The sequence below is a fragment of the Thamnophis sirtalis genome, unplaced genomic scaffold (assembly GCF_051295495.1).
Source record: "Thamnophis sirtalis isolate CommonGarterSnake01/CBP01778 unplaced genomic scaffold, rThaSir2_p1.2 scaffold_4, whole genome shotgun sequence".
In the NCBI taxonomy this organism is placed as follows: Eukaryota; Metazoa; Chordata; class Lepidosauria; order Squamata; family Natricidae; genus Thamnophis; species Thamnophis sirtalis.
In genome coordinates, this window is record NW_028261384.1 from 104716017 (window position 1) to 104738671 (window position 22655).

At 42.1% G+C, this 22655-nt stretch overlaps 1 protein-coding gene across 2 annotated transcripts in view; it reads right to left on the reverse strand.

Annotated features, from left to right (window-relative positions):
* Positions 1–22655, reverse strand: part of PRR12 (proline rich 12) — a 37881-nt gene that overhangs the window by 3788 nt on the left and 11438 nt on the right. The window contains exons 4-14 of one of the 2 annotated variants that reach the window (XM_087713656.1): positions 18844–22337; positions 14384–14984; positions 12926–13296; positions 11954–12070; positions 11357–11490; positions 9939–10399; positions 8711–8836; positions 7558–7655; positions 5499–5627; positions 1145–1240; positions 11–1068 (exon numbers count right to left, since the gene is read on the reverse strand). In XM_087713656.1, the coding sequence (XP_087569782.1) occupies positions 1003–1068; positions 1145–1240; positions 5499–5627; positions 7558–7655; positions 8711–8836; positions 9939–10399; positions 11357–11490; positions 11954–12070; positions 12926–13296; positions 14384–14984; positions 18844–22337 (5693 nt within the window). In that variant the 3' untranslated portion in view covers positions 11–1002. Of the gene's footprint in view, positions 1–10; positions 1069–1144; positions 1241–5498; positions 5628–7557; positions 7656–8710; positions 8837–9938; positions 10400–11356; positions 11491–11953; positions 12071–12925; positions 13297–14383; positions 14985–18843; positions 22338–22655 lie in introns of those variants that run through there. The other variant, XM_087713655.1, reaches the window with a different exon arrangement.

Below are 22655 nucleotides of genomic sequence, written 5' to 3' on the forward strand. Positions count from 1 at the left end.
GAGAAACGAAAAGGTTGAAAAATTAGCCAGGAAGTAGCAAAGTAGCTTAAAAACAAACAAACAAACCACAATATGGATTTTCTTAAATGAATGAATTTTCCTTTACAATGCCATCCCTAAGATGTAGAAACTGCTTGTACCTTTCTGGAAAGAGCCAGAATAGGTTAGTTTGTCTTTGATGCTGAGACTAATAAAAACAATACTAAAGATTGAGACTTTTAAAACGTTAACACTACAATTTGTAATTTGAATTATTTTCACAAGCTGCAGCTTATACATAACACTACTTCTACATACTAGTGATAGAGATATAGAAGAAGATTTCTTCATTTAAGAACCTACATATTGTGGTTATTTTTTATTTCTTATTTATTTGTTTTACTCTTTTTTTCTCCTATTTTATTGTATTGTTGTGAGCCACTGAGAGTCAGTTAAAATTAGGTGACACTGAACACTATTAGTCCTAATAAAATCAACATCAATCAATTGCAAAAGGCAGCTTTACTTGGAACAGCTTAGTTTGTGCCATGTTACCTTTAACACCATTAAACAACATGTGCTCCTCCTCTCCCCCCAAGCCCTTGAGAAGGTCATGACAAAAATGTCATTAATTACCGTATCTGATTTACTGCAAGATGAACCATAATAATAAATGAAGATGCTAAAGTGCTCTGAGACATCAGAAATAAACACAGATAAGCACAGCCAGTAATACCCTAGACTTAACACCCATTGATAATAAAGACAAAACAGTCTAGATAGTGGATGTTGTAGTACCTATTCTGGAGACAGTGGAATAGAAGAGAAAAAAAAAACTGGAGTAAATCACAAAATACAAAGACCTTCAAACAGAAGTAGACCAACTGTGGCAAAAGAGAGCAAAGATAGTAATAGGCATCCTGGGTACGATCACAAAACATCTGGAGTACCACTTGAACACCACTGGCATTGACAAAAATCACCAAATCATACTTTTGGTCATGCACTCTTCCTCAGCAAAACCTACCTCCCAGGGTTGTTGTGGAAAAAAAGGGAGGAAGCAGTCCTATGCATGCTTGCCTTGAGCTCCTGAATGAAAAGACAGGATATAACTCTAACAAACAACTTGCAAATCCGAATGGGATCTACTTAGGGCTTTACTTACCTCATCTTTACAACGCAGAAAGGTGTGGTATTTGTAGTGGTGAAGGGAATGGTACAGAGTATAGAAAAAGGACTTCTCCACTTCCACATTGAATTCCTGTCATCAATAAGGACAGAGAGTGAAATGTTACATTTCTCAGCAACTTTATATTAGCCATGAAAATATTGAATATGAGCCATGAGTCTCATATTCAATATTTTGTCTCAATGATTAATTAAAATGAAATCTAGGAAGTTTTTACCTTCTCATTTCAGCCTTTATTAAACTAACAAAGTTAAAATCCTTTGATGCCTGTTGCATGGACCCAATCCCATCTCAATACCTGGAACTTCGATAGGGCAAATCAATGGGCCTGGTCTTTCTATGAAGGAGAATGAAGCCACAGAATCAGATCTTTAATGGACAATGTTATTTTAGAATGCCAGATACAGAGGTAGGGATGAAAATGCCATTGTAAAGTCAATTTTACAATGTTTCAACTTTTCCCTATTCCCCTCTTCCCCCCATCTCCTTTGGATTGACCTGCATTCTGCCACCCTGCCTGCCGCCCTACACTATCCTCAGCTGGCCTCTGCCTTCCTCCTTCCACTGCTAACAAAGCATATCCCAAGGTCTCATGCTGTTGTGGCAGCCTCTTGAAGTGTTATCAGCAGCATTGGCTGGGTTCACCTCAGCAAGAGTGGAATAAGAAGACAGTGAAGGTCAGTCGGTGCCAGCAGAGAGCAGCAAGGGTAGCAGAGGCAATGGGTTGCAGGTCAGTCAAAAAAACAGTGATGGAAGGGAGATGAGCAGGCACAGGACATTGGAGTGGAGATTAATGCAACACAAGGCAAGAGAGAGGCGCTTGGAAGGTATAGACAAAACACGGTGAAGAACTGGCTCCGAGTTGATAAAGAAATTCGACAAAATTCCCTACTCTCCCCTTATTTGTTTAACCTTTATGCTGAGTCTGTATCAAAGGAATTCACAGTAGATGAGCATGGTTTTAAAGCTGGAGAAAGAAATGTCAATAACTTGCATCATGCTAAGGACATTACCTTGTTAGCCCAAGTGCAAAGTCCCAATGTGAACAGTGAAAAAGTACAGTAAAAAATGGGATTCAAATTAAATATAAAGAAGATGAAATTAATGACAACAAATAGATCAAGCAGGCTCAGTATTGATAAAGAAAATATTAAAATTGTGGATAGCTTTTGCCTTTTAGGATTAATTACTGACAGTAAAGAATAAAGCAATCAAGAAATACAACAACCTAAAATTATATTATGATGCAGTAGCATTATCTGTAATTAGTGATTGGATTGATTTAACTAATGATAGGATACTTAATATCGAGGAGTATGATCTGGTATATGGCTGGCATGCTTACTTGTTATACAACAAAAAAGTGGACAAAAATTTTAAAAATCATATTTTAAGGAATGCTTTACTGCGTTTGGAAAAAATATCAATATAAATTAAATGATAAGATACCCATGTGGGCAATTCCTAGACATGCACTAGAAAATATGAACATAGCACAAAAATAGGATATAATTACTTACAGACAGCTTCTTACCCTAGAAAGGGGTGTATTACAACTAAAATCCTTAGATGTATTAAAAGAGGAAAAGGTAATTCAAACATGGTTCCAGTATGGACAGCTACAGGCCAGGTGGAAAACAGACCAAAAAAATGGTTTCATGCAAGTCAAGGATAATTTATTTAAACAAATAAGAGATCAAAGTTTAATGCATATAAAGAGGATATATAATGTATTAGTACAGATGGATTCTGAAACAGAACTAGTTAAAGACTGTATGATAAAGTGGGCTCAAAATATTGAAGAACTAATAATGTTGGATACATGGGAAAGAATTTGGGTAAGAAATGTAAAATTTACACAAGCCCAAAACCTGAGAGAAAATTTTTATAAGATGTTTTATAGATGGCATTTGGATCCTAAAAAGTTGGCTTCTATGTATCCGAATTTACAACCCAGATGCTGGAGATGTGGTTCTCTCGATGCTACATATTTTCATATATGGTGGACTTGCCAAAAGGTTAAGGCATTTTGGATAAAAATATGGTGGATTATGCAAAATGTTCTTTAAAAAAGGATAAAGTTTACTCTTCAGTTATTTTTGTTAGGTATAATTACTGACTGTACAGCTGTAGAGATTAATTTGATTTTGCACTTAATAACTGCAGCAAGATTGCTGGTGGCGCAACACTGGAAGAAGGAAGATTTGCCTACAATTCAAGAATGGACATTGAAAGTCACAAATTTAGCCGAGATGGCTAAAATATCTGCATATCTTAAGGACCACTCAAACAAGAGATATAAACAAGACTGGAAAAAATGGATTGATTATATACAAAATAAATACGGGACTAAGAAATTCCAGATAGCTTATGCTTAAGATCAGGAATGATTTAAATTGTTTAAAGTTAGTTTAGCAAGGAGGAGCTAAGTTCAATGTAAAGATATTATCAATTTTTTATTCTTTTTTCCAATATATTTTAGACTGTTTTTGTTAAAAATCTATACCATGTACGGGTTCTGGGAAGTTGGGGGGGGAGGGGAAGGCTGTGGGGGGTGGGGGGAGGGATATATCAGGTTTGACGAGACGTGTTAGATTTTAATGTAATTTGACTCCACATGTATACTGTTTTCTCTTATATTTTCATTACTATTATTATTATTATTTTCTTCTTTAAAAGTAGGATATGTTAAGCATATTGACATGAAGCGGAAATACACCAATGAGAGGAGGAGTGGGAAACAGAAGGGAGAAGAAAGATGGGAAGAGAGGGATAGGAGAGAGGGTAAGGGGGGAAGATGAGGAGGATAAGGAGGAATGGAATGTAGAGAGAGGGGCAGTAGAAAGGAAGGGGAAGTAGAGTAGGAAAGGATGATGGAGGGAAGATAGAAAGTTGGAGAGAGATAGAAGAAAGAGGTGTATGGAGAGCAGAAGAGCTATAATGGGTTTTTATTTTTCTGGGCATTGTTAACAAGAGGAACTGATGTAATTATTATTTAATACTATATGATACGGGCTATGTATGGTATACATGTGAGTGTATGTTATGAAAATGGAAATAAAAAATATTTAAAAAAGAAAAAAAGAAAAAAAAAAGAAATACAACACAGTCTAGTAGTTGGTAGAGCATCAATGAAAGTCCTGGAAAAGATAATCAAATGCAGCAGTGACTTATTAAAAAACAGAATTGGGCAAGTCGTGGAAGAAAAAGTTGGACCTTTAAAAAAATTGTGTAGGAAGAATATTGATGCTTTTGAGCTTTGGTGTTGGAAAAGACACCTGAGAATATTGTGGACAGCCAAGAAAGCAATCTGATGGAATCAACCCTGATTTCTCACTCAAATGACCAAATTCAAATTATTCTACTTCAGAAGAGCCAGCTTTCTGGAAAAAGCACTAATGCTGGGAAAGGTGGAATGAAAGAGAAGGATGGAATGAAAGAGAAGAAAAGAATGACCAGCACCAAGGTAGATGGACTCAGTTACAGTGGTGATGAGTGCATTATTGGGAGACTAAAAAACAACCACTTAGGGATAGATCATTGTGATGAAGATCTATATATGCAGTCATTAGGAGTTGAAAATAATTTGATGACATTTAATCAACTTATCAGTTGCTAAAATATGTTTAACAGTAAAAAAAAGACTCAATTTCCTCATCTCTCTAGTCCCTACTTTCAATCAAGTTTTCAGTCAAGATGAAGAATTGACACCCTTGCAATTATCTAGAGAAATGATTTACTGCAGAAAATAGGTGTGGGGTGAAGTTAATTGTTCTCTTAGGGGCTTTTGATATCATGGACCATATGATGGGATTGGGCCTCAGACAAGATTGTTTTCAATAGTTCCAGCCTTCCTTCTTAAGATAAGTTTGGAATAGTAATCAATACGTATATCAGAGTCTTGTGACAACGTTCCATTTCCTCTCCACAAACTGCTATAAGAGACAATCTCTTTTTGGAATGAAACACTTTTAGAATGTTTTCTTGTTTCTCGGTACTCAAGCACCAGAAAAATAGTTGATTGCCTAAATTCAACTGGAGGCATGTGAAGCTAAACAAGATGGCATCAAACACAGTTATGTCTGGTTGGTGTCCATCTTGTGTGGAGCACTGCAAAAAGTTGACATTAATCACTCCTCAGTTATGAAATTCTCATCAATGCCCTATGGATTTACTGTTCACTTTTGCAATTTGTGAGTGTAAAGAAGATATGTAGGAGCACAACTTTTTTTTACGTTGAGCTCTCTAATGGAAAAGAGAGAAAAAAGTAATCAATGCAAATGAGTACGTTTATCAGAGCTTGGCCACCATCTTCATCTGCAACACTTACCTGCGGTTTGGATACATTCTTCTTGAGTTTGTTGAGAGTCTTGCGGTTGTAAGGTTCACCGCCTGGGCGCAACTTAACTGTGGTATCACATGTCTCGGCATGGAGTTGGGGGAACATGTGGAGTGCCTCCTGAATGGGGAAGAAAATAAATGTATGAGAAGAAGCATCTTCACAATCTCCAGCTGTCGGGTCATTTATTTCCATTTTCTATTGTTACAAAATCCCAAGGTTTTAGACAAATCATATATATATATATATATATATATATGGTGTGTGTGTGTGTTGTATTTGTGCTGATAAATAAATAAAGAGAGACTAATATAGATCTATTTTAACCTATTTAGCTCTCATCAGCTAGCCATACCCTTACTGGGATTCGAACCTGTGCTGTATTACATCTTAGGCAGATGTCTTAGCCATTAAGCCAGTAAGGGTATGGCTAGCTGATGAGAGCTAAATAGCTTGAAATAGATCTATACTAGTCTCCCTTTATTTATTTATCAGCACAAATACAACACAAAATATAACAAAGGCAACAGTAAAAATATTGGGTTTCTGTCGTGATGGACTCTTGTGACGAGCTGATTGACAGATAATGGAAGCAGTTAGCTTCCTCCCATAATTGGGGCATACCAGGGGTTGTGACACTAAATTATAAATATAAATATATATATATATATATATGGGCATCCTCAAATAATAGAGTTGGGGACAGCCATTGAAAAGACTTCAGAGACAACAAATTAGAGGTAAAGGGAGAAGTACCACTCTATATATGACGTACGACTTTCTTTGAAACAGACAAGAGCATTATTATTAAACAGAATGCTCGTTTACTAGAAAAATCCAACTACAGGCTATTTAAGCAGCTGCCCATAGTACAAGATCCTGAAAATCATGTAATGCTCTTAGTCCAATATGCACTGAATGTCCATAGCCTGGGCAATGTCACACCAAAGAAACCTGTTTTCTCCTGTATTTGAATATTTGTTTTCTTGTTTCACAAACTCTTTTAAGCAGAATGGGGAGAAATGGCTTTTCTTAGCCAGCTCAGGATCGGATGCCTCATGTTAAAAAAAAGATAGAAAAGTGACCCTTTAGTTTTACTTGTCTGATCATTCCAACAAGGCATACAGGTACCTCGTTTAGCAACCACAATTGGGACTGCCAACTTGACTGTTAAGCAACATGGTTGCTAAGTGAAACCTTTGATTATAAGATTATTTCAGCTTTCCTTTGCTTTACAGATTTGCAAAGGTCATAAATGTGATAATTGGTTGTAAAGTTTCATAACTGTTGGTAACTGTAGTAGCTAAATGAGGATAACATGTATAAATCGCCCTCCCAATATAATACATGCAAAGTTAAAAAGAACTTTGTGTGTATTGCTAACACACACACACAAAATATGGAATAATCAATCTCTCCAGTTTATTGTGAAATTTTGTAAAAAAAATCTCCATGGCTAAGAGGACACTTTAAATAAAAAATATTGAAGAACTGGCCAGCAAAGTAATTCTAAATAGATCTTCAAAATAAAATACACTTGCCCCTCAAATATGGCTAAAATTCATGAGGTAAATTTCAGTACTGAGATTTTTGTAAAATAGGATCACTGAAATTTTGTGCAATGAAGGAATTAAGCTTGATTTCACTCCCATTTCTTAAAAAATGCCAACGTAAATTTCTGGCATGCCTGAAACATATATGATTGAGTACTAACCAACCCCTCCTGAAAAAGCTGCTGATACATGAATTGAAGGTCACACTGCAGAGCCATTTGGATAGCCAGCACAACTGAAACGTCCAAGGCAGCATTGAGTCTCATTTTAAGAGTGGCTTTCGTAATTTTATATAGAACAGGATTCAACAGTCCATCTGGGCTACAAAACATTTTGACTTCTCCTTGCTCCCCATAGTTGTTGTGAAGGCAAATGAGATGGAAATACATGAGCCAAATCTTGGCAATAAAGCAAAATATATACTTAAAATGAATACCCTTTTTTTCCAAAAAACAGTTTTTGGGGAACAGCAGTGTCTGCTTGCCCTCTTTTCGTACCTGTAGCGATGGATTCAGGGACACCCTCTTCAGCACCTTTTTCTTGTGGTCATTCAAAATCCCATCAATTTTCCTCATGGGCGGGAGATAAAGTTCATCTGGGATAGGATTGTCAAAACAGATGGCAAAGGTCACAAAAAAGAAAAAAAAAAGCATCCAGGATGGGCAGGGACAGGAAACCTGCAACTGCAGGACATGGGCAGCCAGCGTCCCACACTAAGGAAACCCAGCTGCAGTGGACTAAGTTCCAGGCAGGCAAAGGAAAGGAAGATAACAAGGTTTCAAATGCCACATTTTTTTTTGAAGAGGTTGGAATTTCAGATTTTTCAAAATGCTACATGTTAATGAATAAATACTTGCTTAAGGATTACTGTAGCCCCAAGAAAACAATTCAGGGTAGAAGCACTTTTTGGGAGGAGGAGAGTTTATTAGGCTTCGGCAGGCAAAATTGAACCACTGTTAAAACGCATTCCCTGCTTCCCCTGGAGAACCATAAAAATTTGCATATGCAAAGCAAGGAATGAACACCAAAGAGCTTTTAGAACAATGGTTAAACCCAAAGCTCTTGACATCTGTCAAAAACATCTGCCAATTGCAACTAGAGTTTTCATTATTTACTTTTTATTTAGTTTTACACATTATTTCATTTCTCATTTTAAAGGCTGCGGGATTACAACATTTGAGAACCCCTCCTCCAAGCAGCTCTTCATATCTTTGTGTAATACAAATGACTGCCAGAAAGGAGTATAATGAAACATTCAGTGGTGTTCCCTAGTCACAACCGATCAAAGCTGGGGAGTTATACGGCATTCTGCAAATCAGGCATCTTAAAAAGAATGTGGAGATGTTTATACTTTTTTTTTTTACAAAAAAAAAAAAAACCCCAGTATATTTCTAGTTCTTAAAATGGCAAGCTAGAACAAGACTGTATATATATTCAGCCGATTCTGGCCCCAGGAATTTCATAAGCAAGAATAGCTAGGGAACAAAAAAGCTTTTATATTTCCAGAAGGCTAGCCACAATCAAGAAAAAAACATCAAGTGATTACAGCAAAGTGAAGGGCCACATGGTTCCTAAAGAATGGCCCTTGGAAACAAAAGCCAGTGGCATTTCAAATTGGCCTGTGAGCACCATCTACACAAGAATGCGCACCGTTTGTATCTTCAAGCGCTTGGATCATGTCTGGGTCAAGGGCAGTGCTGACCAGCATTTCCACGTAACTGCGGTACATCTCCTTCATGGCTCGTGTATTGAGAATGCGGCCTGTGGGCACACGTTCTAAATGGGAAATAGAGCATTATTTTATTATGGTAGACATCTGTAAGCCCTACTTTTCAAATAGATTCAAAATAGGTTAACAAGCAAACCAATGGAGAAGGCTTAGGATTATATTACATAGTTTTTTCTCAAGCATGACAACTTTAAAATGTGTTGACTTCAACTCCCAGAATTCCCCAGCCAGAATGCTGGTTGGGGAATTCTGGGAGTAGATGTCGGCATATATTAAAGCTGCCAAGGCTGAGAAGCACTGGATACAGTACAACCATAAAGAGGAGGGAGGGGGGAGAGAAAAATTGTTATCTCTTTGATTCCTCTAGAGCAGTGGTCTCCAACCTTGGCAACTTTAAGACCTGTGGACTTCAACTCCCAGAGTTCCTCAGCCAGCAAAGCTTTGCTGGCTGAGGAACTCTGGGAGTTGAAGTCCACAGGTCTTAAAGTTGCCAAGGTTGGAGACCACTGCTCTAGAAGTTCCTATAATCCTTCACTTTTGTAGACAGGGCAACTCTAGTCCTAACCCTTCTTTCTAATTTCTTTCAGTCTGACTTTTATGGTTCATGATAAGATCCCTTCCTCAGGCTCCCATTGGCCTTTCAAAAATGGCTGCATCCCAACTCCCAGAATCCTTTCCTTTTCTTCTCATGGGCTGGAACTGCTGGATTTAATTCAGATCATATGGGGGGCTTCAGATACTCCATCCTTCTAAATTCTCTGTTTCTCCTTGATCTCGTTCACACACACAAGGCAGTGAGCCACAGTACGCTTAGCTATGATCTGTTCAATGAACTCCCAATGGCTGGGTACGGACAACAACATACCGAACTACCATGAAACAGTGTAATGCAGCATTTCTCAGCCTTGGCAACTTAAAATGTGTGGACTTGGAACTCCCAACCAACACCCGGAGTTCCTATCCACACAAGTTAAAGCTGCCAAGGTTGAGGAACTCTGTTACTATGTGTGATGCCTGCCTTTGGATCAGTAGCTTCGCCACATGTCTTGCCTCCCAGGGCTACTGAGGTTCTTGATAGTTCATTTCTTAGCTGCCTGGCTGTGACGCTCATCAAACTGGCGGAGTTTCTCCCCTTCCCCTCCTACTCACCCTCCTCACTCTGCTGGTCAGGGCTGGAATCTGAGTCTGAAGAAGATGCTGCTTCCTTGAGCCATTTTTTCCTCTTCTTGGGGGGTGGTTCAGCTTTCACCTTGGTCGGCTTTATAGATTTGGGTTTAGAAGCTCCACCAGCTGGAGCAGCTTTTGTCACCACGGGCACAGGAGGTTCTACTTTCTCTACTCTGGGTGGCTTCTCTGCCTTGGCCGATTTCTCCGCTTTGGTGGGCTTTTCAGGCTTCTCCACCTTGGGGGCCTTTTCTGGCTTAGGCCCTTTCTCCGTTTTGGGAGGCTTCTCTGCTTTGTCCACCTTTTCAGCAGCCTTGGGGAGCTTCTCAGCCTTAATAAGCTTTTCGGGTTTCTCAGCTTTCTCCGGGACTTCCGGCTTCTCGGGTTTTTCGACTTTCGGTGTCACAGGAACCTTGGGGGTAGAAGCCTTGGGCTGGCTTTGTCTCCTGCACCAGAAAAAAACAGAGCACTAAGAGCTGACTTGGGAGGTCAAGCTTATTGCAGCAGGAGAGTTTGCGGGCAAAAAAATAGTGTAAATCAGTGAAACAATGGGGTCCTGGGAAACTTTATGTCATCAAGTATAACAAAAAGTTCAGGCAGCCTAGTTTGTAGTTTGTAGTTTATTGAACACTTATAGGCCGCCCTTTTCCCTGAGGGGACTCAGGGCGGCTTACAATAATGAGGGAAGGGAGTGCAAGACAAGACATAAAAGAAACGTGAGTAAAAAAATAATTAACCATAAAAGCACAACATTCACTCAGCATTCGGGCGGGGAGAGAGTAAAGTCCTATCCCCAGGCCTGACGGGATAGCCAGATCTTGAGGGCCGTGCGGAAGGCCTGGACGGTGGTGAGGGTACGGATCTCCACGGGGAGATTGTTCCATAGCGTCGGAGCTGCAACTGAGAAGGCTCTCCTCCGCGTAGTCGCCAGTCGGCACTGACTGGCGGATGGAATTCGGAGGAGGCCTACCCTGTGCGATCTGATGGGACGCAGGGAGCCTAATCTAATTCACTGTTCAAGATGGATCAGAGGCGATGATGAGTGTTCCGAGGGAAAGGATCCACGGTATGAACCGGTGAGGGAAGCAAAGGCACCCAGTCCCACCCACTTTAACTTTGCCAGCTACTCTAAGATTAACCAGAACAGAAAAAAAAAGAGGCTCAGCCCTTTTGCTCCCTAAGCTGGAAGAGGGAAAAGGAAGCCAATCACCTCCATCTGCGAGGTGACATAACAGAAACGTAGAATTAAAAAAATGAGAAGAGTTTCTTGCATGAAAGTCACCTAGTTAATTACACACACACACACACACACACACACACACACACACACACACACACACACACACACTTCCTCAGCTGGCACTGGACTTCCCTTATGTGTGTTCACCTTCCTAATTCTTTACCTGACAGCTTGCACAGGCCGGTGCCAGGGTTTCTTGGAACAGACACGGACATAATCTTTCTTGTTGATATTCTCCAAGAATTTAACATAGAGTCGTTGGTAACGGTTCTTGGCATCACCAAAATAGCCCAGATACTGAGGGACGAAGCAGAAAAATAAAGAATTGAATAAAGAAAAGAAAGGGGAGGGGAGACCATCCCACTTGTAACTTTTCTTCTGGAAGTAATGAGGGAACAAGTGGAACTGGAATTGAAGTCCTTTGCCTGACACAATAATAGATCAAGCTAATTGCTCAACTTGACTATCCCAAGGAGAAAACTGGGTGGGCGGGGGGGAACAGTTATTCTTTTATCAACAGGCCAAAAAAACAGAAGTACTTCTGCATTTGGCTTGTCCCTGTGCTACCATACTTTCCCAGTATGGCAGAAGCATATTGAGAAAGAGAGGGGGAAGCAAAAGAAAGAATGAGAACAGGGCTTAAAGCTTGACTTTAATTTACTGATTTTGTATATTATCGTGTTGGTGAGATTCTCTCATTTCTGAAGCTCTGGCTTCCCTGCAATATGATGCTACTTAAGTAGATGGAGTGGAAACTCACATTGCTGGTTGCACAGAACTGTCGCTGCCCATCCTTAATTTCAGGTGTAAACTTCTGAAGCAAAGCTTTCTGTACTCTCCAGATTGGAGGTGGTTCCCGGCCAGTCTGAAGTGCAAGCTACAAAAGGACAGAGGAGTAGTTACAATGATATCAAGTATTAACAGTTAATAAGCTCAACTATTGTCTTCTAGCCAATATTCCCTAGCAGAAGAGAATTGCATGGAAGGACAACAAAGAGCACCCAGAGTTACTGCATTTCTTCACAATTTATTCTTCTGTATGAGGCTATTGATGATGAGCTAATCTGATTCTTCATATGTCCATAGATATAAAAGATATAATAGTTGTCATCAACCACCTAACATCATTTTAAAAGCCAAGTAACTTTGGGGAGTTACAAGTAATTTTGGATAAATAAATGGACTTTTAAAGTTACATCTAGAACTAAGCTAGCTATACACAGGACCCAGTGAATTTACTTATACTTCATCTGTGGTTATTTTTTGTTCCTGATCTCAATGGGAACTAAGTGCAATTAAATTCAGTTTGATCTCCAATGACCATCATCTACAAATGCCCCATTTTAATTACACAATTTTCTTTCCTTCAAATATTTTCTGAAGTGTTCTTTTATGCTTAGAATTTCAAACTTTAAACGTTGAGAAATTCTTCTCTTAATCTGCAACACTGTGTTAATCTGTGTTGAGATGCAACACTAAACTTAGCCTTTGAGTTTGAAAAACTCAGTTTGCAAAACAAACAAACAACTCCAAAACTCTCAACTAGCATGCTCCAAGTATTCGGAATTACAATTCCCATAATCCTTGGCCCAAACTTCAGCTAGCAACAGAGGAAGTCAAAAACACGCAGAGGGCATCCAGCCATCTAGTTCTGCTTAAGAGTACAATACTTTTCAATTTTAATATTTGAAGGGTTTCTTTAATGTACATGCCGTCAAGATTCATTACATACCCTGAGAGCCTGAACATCCTCAACACGTATGACAAACTCATCCCGCTCTCGGAAGATCCCCTCCCCACCACTCTCCACCTCCTCTTCATCTGTCTCTCCACAAATGGCTGCAGTCTCCTGCTTCTTAGCAAGGTGAAGAGGCCGTGTGTCCTCAGGGTCTTCGGGTTCAGGAGATTCCTGGGTTGGTAGTGGTGGTGGTGGTGGTGGTGGTGGTGGTAATGGTAGCAGTGGTGGTGGTAGCTCTTCAAGCACCGGGGGAGGCTCCTTGAGTGATGGGGCTGGGGAGATGGGTGGAGGTGGCTGCTCTGGTTGGACATCTGCCTCCACGGAAGGAGCAGGGCTAGGGGCTTTCACCTCCACTGGTGGTACATCTGGAAGAGGAAACAAAGTAGAAGACAGGAGGGGGTCATCCAGCAAGGAAATTAATTATTTGGCTCTGGGACCACTTTGCATTTGAGGAGATATTCTTTTGATTACCGTTTACCAACACATACTTGGAGGAAGGAATGAAGGAACCAGCCTCTTGATAACATCATGTATTTATATTACTATGCCTTCGACTTTTCAGGCATCCATGCCTGCATTTAATTCATTTAATTTTTAATTTGCTCAGATATTTAGTTAGATTTTAACCATGCTGCCAGGTGCAATTAAATATAGGCGTTCTGATGTGTAACAATAAGCTAGGAATCCTAACCTAATCAATCATAAATGTAAATAAACTGCAAATTAGTGCACTCGATTTATTTTCTCCAGTTCTGTTCCTCACTTTAAGCTAATGAATAAGCAAATTATATAAATACCAGATTTATGTGCCATGGATAAATTTAAATAAGCCATAATTTATAAACCAACTGCAAACTGTACTGCAAAATAGGTTTAGGAACGCTAGCTTATTGAGGAGCATTTCACTATGACCCCAGGTGGACCTTCAAACAAATTAATCCTGCTTGTATTTACTTGTTTATGTAATGAGAAGACTAAGCAGGAGTAAACAAGCTGAATGCATTATGGTAGAATGCCATCCAGTTCAGATTTGTTTAATTAGAAATCCCAGTTTGTCATTATGTCCATCTACTGTATATGTGTGTGTGTGCGTGTATCTATTTAAAATGAACATTTTCCCTTTTTTTTTAATGTTGTGTTTATCTTTGTTTTATCTTTGTAATTTTTTTTCTTTTTTGGTGTTTGTATTTAACTTTCTAAATAAAATAACGAATTATTAAAAAATATTGTGAGTTGCCATGAGAATAGGCAGCTGTATTGGTCCTTTGAGTACATAAAATATTTCTGAACAAGATACCGTAGTGATTGTACAACATCAATGAAATCCTAGAAATATTGCCAACATTGTTAAAAGGAAACACCACATCAGAAACACTATCATGTAATGATCAAAAAAAGAAGTCACAAAAAGTAAGGGGCTCCATGATCCGAACGGGTGGCGCAGGCACTCACCATTGGGTTCTCCATCTTTACGGTCTGTGGGATCATAGAGCGCCGAGATGGCTGAGGAGATGCTTTTCTGCAGGTCTTGGTTCTTGCTAACAGAATCTTCCTCATCTGATGAGAATGAGGGCAATGTCTCCAGGTTACGCTTCAGCTCCTCGTCAAGCCGTTTGCAGGGGCTGGTACAACTCATGACAAGCCCAGCTGCATCTCCTTCAGGTCCATCCAAACCACCAGATAGCATTGGTGGTGCCATGCTAAAGGGAGGTTGGTGCTGGGAGGACGTAGCCGATGGTGGGTGTGACGTCTTGGATGGACTGCCTGCAGAAGAGACCACAGGTACCGCTGCACTGGAAGCCCCAATTGTCACTGCCGAGGAGATGGCGGTGGAAGGCAGCGTCTGACGCTTGCCTGACTTCAGGAAATCCAGGAAGGAGGCCATGAACCCTGACTTCATCTCAGGCTGCTTCTCTTCCACCTCCTTGATCTTCTGTTTGATCTTCTCTCTGGTTTGGTTGCTATCCAAGTTGCTCTCTTGGGTGGGCTGGTGAGATGGGGTTGGAGCTTCCAATTGAGAGCCCTCCAAACCTTTGGGGACTGGCAGTTTGAGCTGGGGAAGAAGAACGGACAGGAATTGAAGGGAGGGAGGGGATGGAAAGCAACTTCCTGCCCTAGTGGGCTATGTGATGCCCTACTGATCTTGTCTTCAGGGCCCTTTTTTCTTTCATATTCCCCCCCACTCTGCTATCACCAGCTTTCCTGTGAGCCTTCAATCAAATCCAGATATATGCAAATGAAGTGCACTATACACATACCTATTTTTTTATTTGGCTTCCAAAATTGTTAAGTTTTAAAAAAAGAATTTGGGTGTTTATTTTTCCCAAGCAACTGGGCAGGATAGCATTGCTTATGTCTTAAAGGAGTAAACCAAAACAAAAGAGCCCTTTGGGCATTATCAACAACCTGTATCTAATCATGCTTGGTTCAACTTCACTTTTGTCCTTTCCTCTAGAAGTGCCGGATGAGGAATTATGGGAGTTGAAAGTTCCCAGGTTTGAAAAACCTCTGAGACTAGGCTGCATAGCATTGCTTCATTCTGTGAAGGTAGTCCTTGACTTACAACAGTTCATGTAGTGACTGTTTACACAACGGGACTGGAAAAAAGTGCCTTATTACCGTTCTTCATGTAACCATGGCTACATCCCCATGGTCATGTGATCAAAATTTGAACACTTGGCAACTGACTCATATTTATGATGGTTGCAGTGTCCCAGGGTCATGTGATCATATTTTTAACCTTCCGATAAACAAAGTCAGAAGCCAGATTCACTTAATAACCGTGTTACTAACAACTACAGTGATTCACTTAACAATGGTGGCAGGAAAGGTTGTAAAATGAGGCAAAACACATGAACAACTGCCTCACTTAGCAACATAAAATTTTTTGGGGGGGTGTCAACGGTGGTTCTAAGTCAAGGATTACCTGACTATATCTATTCATACACTTTGTTCAACAGCAAGCACAATGGTTAGGGTGCAGTACTGCAGGCCACTTCAACTGACTGTTATCTGCAGTTCAGCGGTTCTAATCTCACCGGCTCAAGGTTGACTCAGCCTTCCATCCTTCTGAGGTGGGTGAAATGAGGACCCAGACTGTGGGGGCGATATGCTGACTCTGTAAACCGCTTAGAGAGGGCTGAAAGCCCTATGAAGCGGTATATAAGTCTAACTGCTATCTTCTTTTGCTGAACTGTGGCTGATGGATACATGAGACAGGGCATTTTCTGCTATAGCATTCAGAGACTCTTCTTTCTTTTTCAATATCCTCTTTTCAGTCAATGGCCCCCCCAACCCATGTTTATTCACTTCTCTTACTAGTTGTTTATTAGGTAGTAAAATTGAGTTTCCTTTTGATTATTTCCAATATTGCACACTGCTTTATGGGTGGTTCATAGAAAAGCAGAGGATAAATGTTTTCATAAATAAAACATGAACCCATTACCATTATACTTTTACAGAGAAGCAGAGATATAATTCTTTTTTGCATTAAAGCATAGCTAGGCGGCCCAGACATTCAGGAGTCAAAATAAACTACCGATTTGTTTGCTGGCTGGCTGACTTTGGCCAATTATTCTCTCTCAGCCCAAACCTCCTCTCAGGGTTGTTGTTGTTGTGAAGAAAATGGGAGGGGGAAGGAGTATTAAGAATGTTTGCCACATTAAAACTCTCTTTTTATTGACCCTGTAATCCCTTAATTTGGGATAGAGTCAGGGCAAATCGGTGGAGCTGAGCATTTACTGGCCAGATGCCCTTCCTGATGCCATGCAGTGTTCATAGCAGATATTTTTTTTCCTTTGTGCCCTAGGAGAGAAACATCTGCTGCTACCTAGGATTGAACTCTCAACCTTCTGACTGGGAGGCGAGCATCTTCACCACTAGGCCACCATGGCACTCTATGTTTGTCACATTAAGCTACTTATAAACTAACAAAGGAGAAATAAAAAAATTCTAATAAACAAACAAATAAATAGTTTTCAAATTTGCACACTGTCGATACATCTCTCAAGAAATGACAACAATACAATACCAGGAATGCACAATCCAGGAAATTTTGGCAAGATTCAAACAGCTCTGTATGAGCAGATAAAATTGTAGACCATCTACTGGAATCAAGGTGCCCTCGCACAACCTGTCATCTACTTGCTTCCCCAATGCAATGAATCACAGCAAGTCTCTAGCAGATGTTCTAAGATTGCCATTACAGCTGTGCCTAATGCCCTCAATATCCTGTTATTCCATAGCATTGATCTGTCACAGTGGTGTCTTGGTGCTCACATTTAATGCTGCCAACATTAAACCAAGCTGTTGGGTGGGGTGGGGATGGGAAACCTGTTTCAGAATAGAATATAAATCAGCAAAAGTTATGCTTAGTCTCCATTAAAAAAAATTCGTGGCAGTCTTGTTCAGAGTGCCAATATCCTTAATTCACACTTACTTATCTTTGCAACAAGGAGTAGATGAAAACAAATGAACTCAAATACCAAAGAAAATAAACTACTAATTTTCACACAAACAAATCCTTAGCAGTGCAAATTCATAGAGGTAGCTTATGCCAGTTTGTTTAGTGACTGTTTGAAGTTACAACAGCATTGAAAAAAGTGACTAATGAGCATTTCTCACTGTTGCAGCATGTTCCACAGTCATTTGAGCAAAAGTCAGGTGCTTGGCAATTGACTCATATTTACGTTGTTGCAGTATCCCTGTGATAACTTTCTCACCTTTTGCCAAACAAAAGTCAATGAGGAGGTCAGATTCACTTAACAACCGTGTTAGTAACTTAACAACTATAGTGATTCACTTAACTGTGGCAAGAAACACCTTAAATTGGGATAAAATTCACCTAATAATTGTCTTGCTTAGCAACAGAAATTTTGGGTTAAGCTGTGGTCCTAGGTTGAGAACTACCAGCATCAGCAAAATGATTATATCCCAAATACATCCTCAATTGGAACACTGAACCTAAACACTTCTTGTGTTTTTTGCCTCCCTTACCCAAAACCCAGCTTTTGTGCCAATGGAAGTAAAAATACAGGTATCCCTCAACTTACATTAACGGAGTCCATGATTTCCATTCTAAATCATGACAATTGTAACTCGGGATATTCACATGACCGGACTCGATTTTAGAACTTTGTGGTAAATCCATGCATTCTTATTGCCAAAAATGCTGGGAATGGACAAAACATTGTAAATTGTGGTCATGTGACCAAGGAACACTGTAACAGGCTGTAAAGGAGAGACAACTGCCAAGCACCCAAAATTCGATAACGTCAGTGGTATGTGTGCCTATTTGTAGCCACTGGAGCTCCAGAATCAGATTGTAAGTAGCTGGGGGAGGAAGCCCATTGTAATGTCTGATCAGATGCTCACTAATGCAAACACGGATATGATATCTCCATGAAAACTATCTCTGCTAGTTCAGTTCCTAACGAAACAAAGTCCTGAGGTATTATTATATCACTTATTATATCAGCGTGGTGATGTACGAATAACTCTCCAACTTCACTGATGCATCACCACAGATAACCTCAGAGACCTAAAACATCTACCCTTTTTTTAATAGGCAGATGCTGTAATTCTGCAAGAGAGCACAACCTTTGCTAACATAAGCTTAGATTAAATCCCTGTTATCTCCAAGGACAAAGACTCAGATACAAGTAAATAGGAGAAACTCGTACTTGAGACCCGTCAACACAAGAGTTGGTCAGAGACAGCACAACGGTGGTTTAGCTAGACACACATGAGCTTCCTACATTCCCTTACTGTTGCATTCTCCATTGAAGTCTCCTTAATAAGCCAATGTTCTATTACTATCCTTTCTACTCCGTACTCTTTCCAAAATTTCCTTTCTTACCCTTAGGCGCTGCTAGTTGACAAGCGCATCTCACCTCCTCAGATTCCCATCTTACCTTGAGTGGTTTGAGGGATTCCAAGCCTGTGCCTGGCTCAACCCCATCCTCCCCGGCTTTCTTGCCCCTCCCTCTTCCCCGGCCGCGGGGCTTCTTGGTGCCATCATGAGCCACACCGTGGGGAGATTCAGTCAGGGGCCGGATGCGGGGCCTCCCACGAGGGCGGGGTGGGCCCTCCCGCTTGGGTTTGGTAGGCTTGCGGCCTCGCCGCTTGGGCCCCTCCATGAGACTGCTGTTTGGTGGGCAAAAGTCTATGTCACCCATGGGGCTAAGGCTGGTCCGGTTTGTCCGGCAGCTGGAAATGAGGTCAGGCAGCAGATCAGGCAGGCGGCGGCTGTTGAGGCGGATGTCAGCTGGGACATCCTCCTTGTCCTCATCGTCTTCAAATTCATACTCCTGGGCATAGTTTTTTTTGGGAGGTTGGAAAGATGGTTCTCGTTTTTTCAGCAAGTGGAAGGAGGAAGTCTTTAGCAATTTCTTGGGCTTGGAAGAGCAGAAGATTGGTGAGGTCAGGCCTGACTTGGATTCTGAAACAGGAGCTGTCCCATGTTGGCCAGACTGAATCAGTCCCAGTTGTTCTGTGTTGACTGTAGAAGGCAACTCGTGTTTGACTGACACTGTATCTAACCCCAAGTGCTGCCCATCCCCACTTTCTGATTGGCAGTAACTCTGGTAACCTTGTCCACCAGGCATCATATCGTAGCCTCCCCCTTTCATTCCTTCACCCCTTTCCATGCCCTGCGTGCCATCATCTGGCTTCGGGAACTCATCCCCTGCACAGGGAGGGGGCCCGAACATGTCCTCCATGCCGGGGAAGAAGCTACGGTCTTCATCTTGTAACAAAGAGTCTGGGAAACAGATGGAAGTGAGGGGGACAAACCGTTGCTTGGCTCCTTGAGGACTGGGGCTTTCAAACTGGTCCTTGCCTTCAAGTTGGCCTTGAGGAACTTGCTGAGTGGAATCAGGGTCCAAAGAGGAATCTGGAAGAAGATGCTGTTGACTCTGCACTGTCCCGCCCTGTCCCAGGTGGGATTCCAAGCTCAGCTCGGGCTCTAGAAAGTCCTGAATCTCTTGGGACTGGGAAAGGTTGCCTTGGGGCATCACCTCCATGCCCTCAGATTGCATCCTTTCTGATTGCAGCTGGCCTTGGAGCTGGGGGGACTGCTGCTGCTCAAGAAGCTGGGCTTCCATGCTCTGAGAACGAACATGGGCCTGATGGAGGTGGGCTTCCAATGCCTGCATCTGAAGCTGCGGTGAGGGCGCTTCAGTCTGATGCATACGCTGAGGTTCCATAAGATGGACATCCAGTGGGGTGCGAACCTTTCCACGAGAGTGCATCTGGCTTTGGGTGTGAGTGAGCACTGACTGGAGCAGTTGGGACTGCTGCTGCTGCTGCTGCTGTTGTTGCTGGGAAAGGGAAAGAGGGGGCAAATCGGGAGGGGAGTCCATCATTAGGGTTGCACCCTGCTGGCCGGCCATTAATCCGTGGGACTCCATGGGATGAGGCTGGGAGGCGTGCTCAGGAGTCTTCTGCAAATAAGAATGGGCCTGAGATATTTCCTTACTGCTTGAATCCATGTGGCCACTCTGGAGGTGCTGCTCCACTGACTTCTTTATGTCTTGCCCATAAGAGTCTATAGAGCCAGCTTGATGGCTGAAATGGACCACGGAGGTGGCCAAAGACTCTGGAGTGGAACGCGTGTGGGAGTATTCTTTAGACCTCTCTCCTTTCTTTTTGTCCTTTAAGCTTTGCAAGGACATCTCCAGGCCTTGGTTGTCCAGATTAGAGTTGGTCCGAATCACACTCTGCAAGTGGTAACGCTCTTCAGTCTTGCTCAATTCATAGCCCATCCCTTTCCCTGCCCGCTCCTCACACTCCACCATGCCTTCTGTGGGCACCCTTGGTGGGCTCTGCGACTGCAGCAAGTGCTGGATTAAAAACTCTTCATCTTCGGTTCTCTCAGATGACAGCAGGTCCGAGTCTGCCTTGGCTTTATTGTAAGAGGATGCTCTCTCTAACCCACCTTGGGAACCCTGGTAACTTTGTGCGTGAGCTGTCTGCATGAATGAAGGAGACAGTACAGAAGTGAGATACTTCTGGGTCTGGCCAGGCGATGCCACACTCTGGGGCCGGTTAGTGGTGGGTGACTGGAGAGGACGGATGATTTGGGAAGGGCTTGAGTCTGGAAGGTTCTGCCCATGGGAGTAGCCGATAGACTGGCTGTGCCCTGGCATAGCTGGAGAATGGCCAGTGCTGTAACTCAACGATGGGCTAGCTGTGGGCATCCCTTGAGAATGAGCTGGTACGTAGCTCGGTGTCTGGCTGACAGAAACATGGGGCTCAGTTTGAACACTGTACCCAACAGACGATAAGCCTTGTAGCTGCTCAGGAGAGTAAGTCTGATTTTGACATGTCTGCAGTCCTTGTCCTCCTTGCCCAGCTTGGCCCTGCTGGGCTTGTCCACTGCTGGAATAACTCTGAGCTTTACTCACACTTGTGAGGTCCTGGGCTTGGTTGCTGCTGAAGCCCTGTGAGGCCTGGCTAACTGAAGAGAGATTTTGTGGCTGGCTGACAGAATAACTCTGTGTTTGGCTCATGGAAAGGAGACTCTGAGGCTGGCCAGGCGAATAGGCCTGTGACTGGCTTGCAATGACAGAGCTGGGCTTGGGTGTGGATGAACTGTAGTTGCTTTGGCACTTGGGCGTGGCTGTAGAACGGGGTGGTTGGCGGGAAGCCGAGTAACTCTTGGATTTTGAAGAAGAGGTGGTACCAGAATAGCCGGGAGACTGAATAATGGGACGGTAGCTTTGAGAGGGCTCTTGCCGTGTAGCCTGAGAGGTTTTCTGCTGCTGAGAGCCTTCGCTGCTGGCGGGGGACTGATCGCCAAGGGGACTGCAGGAAAGGCTGGAGCGGTGGGGCATCTGCTGGTAGCTACCCCCGCAGCTTAGATAATGTTGGAGAGAATGGGCAGCAGGCAGTTGTGGCTGGGCACTAGAAGGTCTCTGGTAATGTTTGATCACGCTATCTTGCCGGGGGATGGCCCGCTCAATGGAAGAGGCAGGGGAACTGGAGAAGACTGAAGTGTTGTAAAGCTGGGACGTCTGGTCAGATGGTCCCAGCGAGGATGACAAAAGATTGAACTGGGAGGGGAGGTGGCGGGAAGCTGATTCTTGAGCGCTACGATATGCTGAGCTCTGAGAGGGCAAGCCCGTACCCAATACCGCACTGCCCAGTCTGTCAAAACTGAGGGATGAAGGAACACTGGGCTGAGAGGATTTGATGTGAAGTAGAGGGTCATGGGGGGACAGTAGGCCATTGGATGTTGGGCTGAAAGTAGCATCTTGGAGTGTCAGGGATGACGTGACTGGGAAGCTGCGTCCGCTGAAAGAGGCTGGATGCTGGTAAGCAGAGAGCGCTGATGAGGAAGGGAAAGTGCCAGAACCTGGGAGGGCCCCTGAGATGAAGAGCTCAGCGGGCGCTGGAGTGTGCATGGCTTTAAAGAGAAAACAAAACAAAACAGAGTATTTGTTTAGGTGCTTTAATATGATGTACCAAATTAAAAGCTTATCCATAAAGGCAATCTCAAACTCACAGTACTTACTAGACAGTAATGATGAAGCATAACGCACTTAATCTAACCACAAGTTAACTAATTAAACTGTACTGTTCCACGTTACAATCAACAAAATAATCATGTTATGGCTTAATGTAGTAATCAGATTTATACAACATAGGAAGATGATGGCTGAATTCCCATAACGTGCTGAATCACAAGCTACCTAATCCCATTTTAGCCTTGCCTAACATTCTG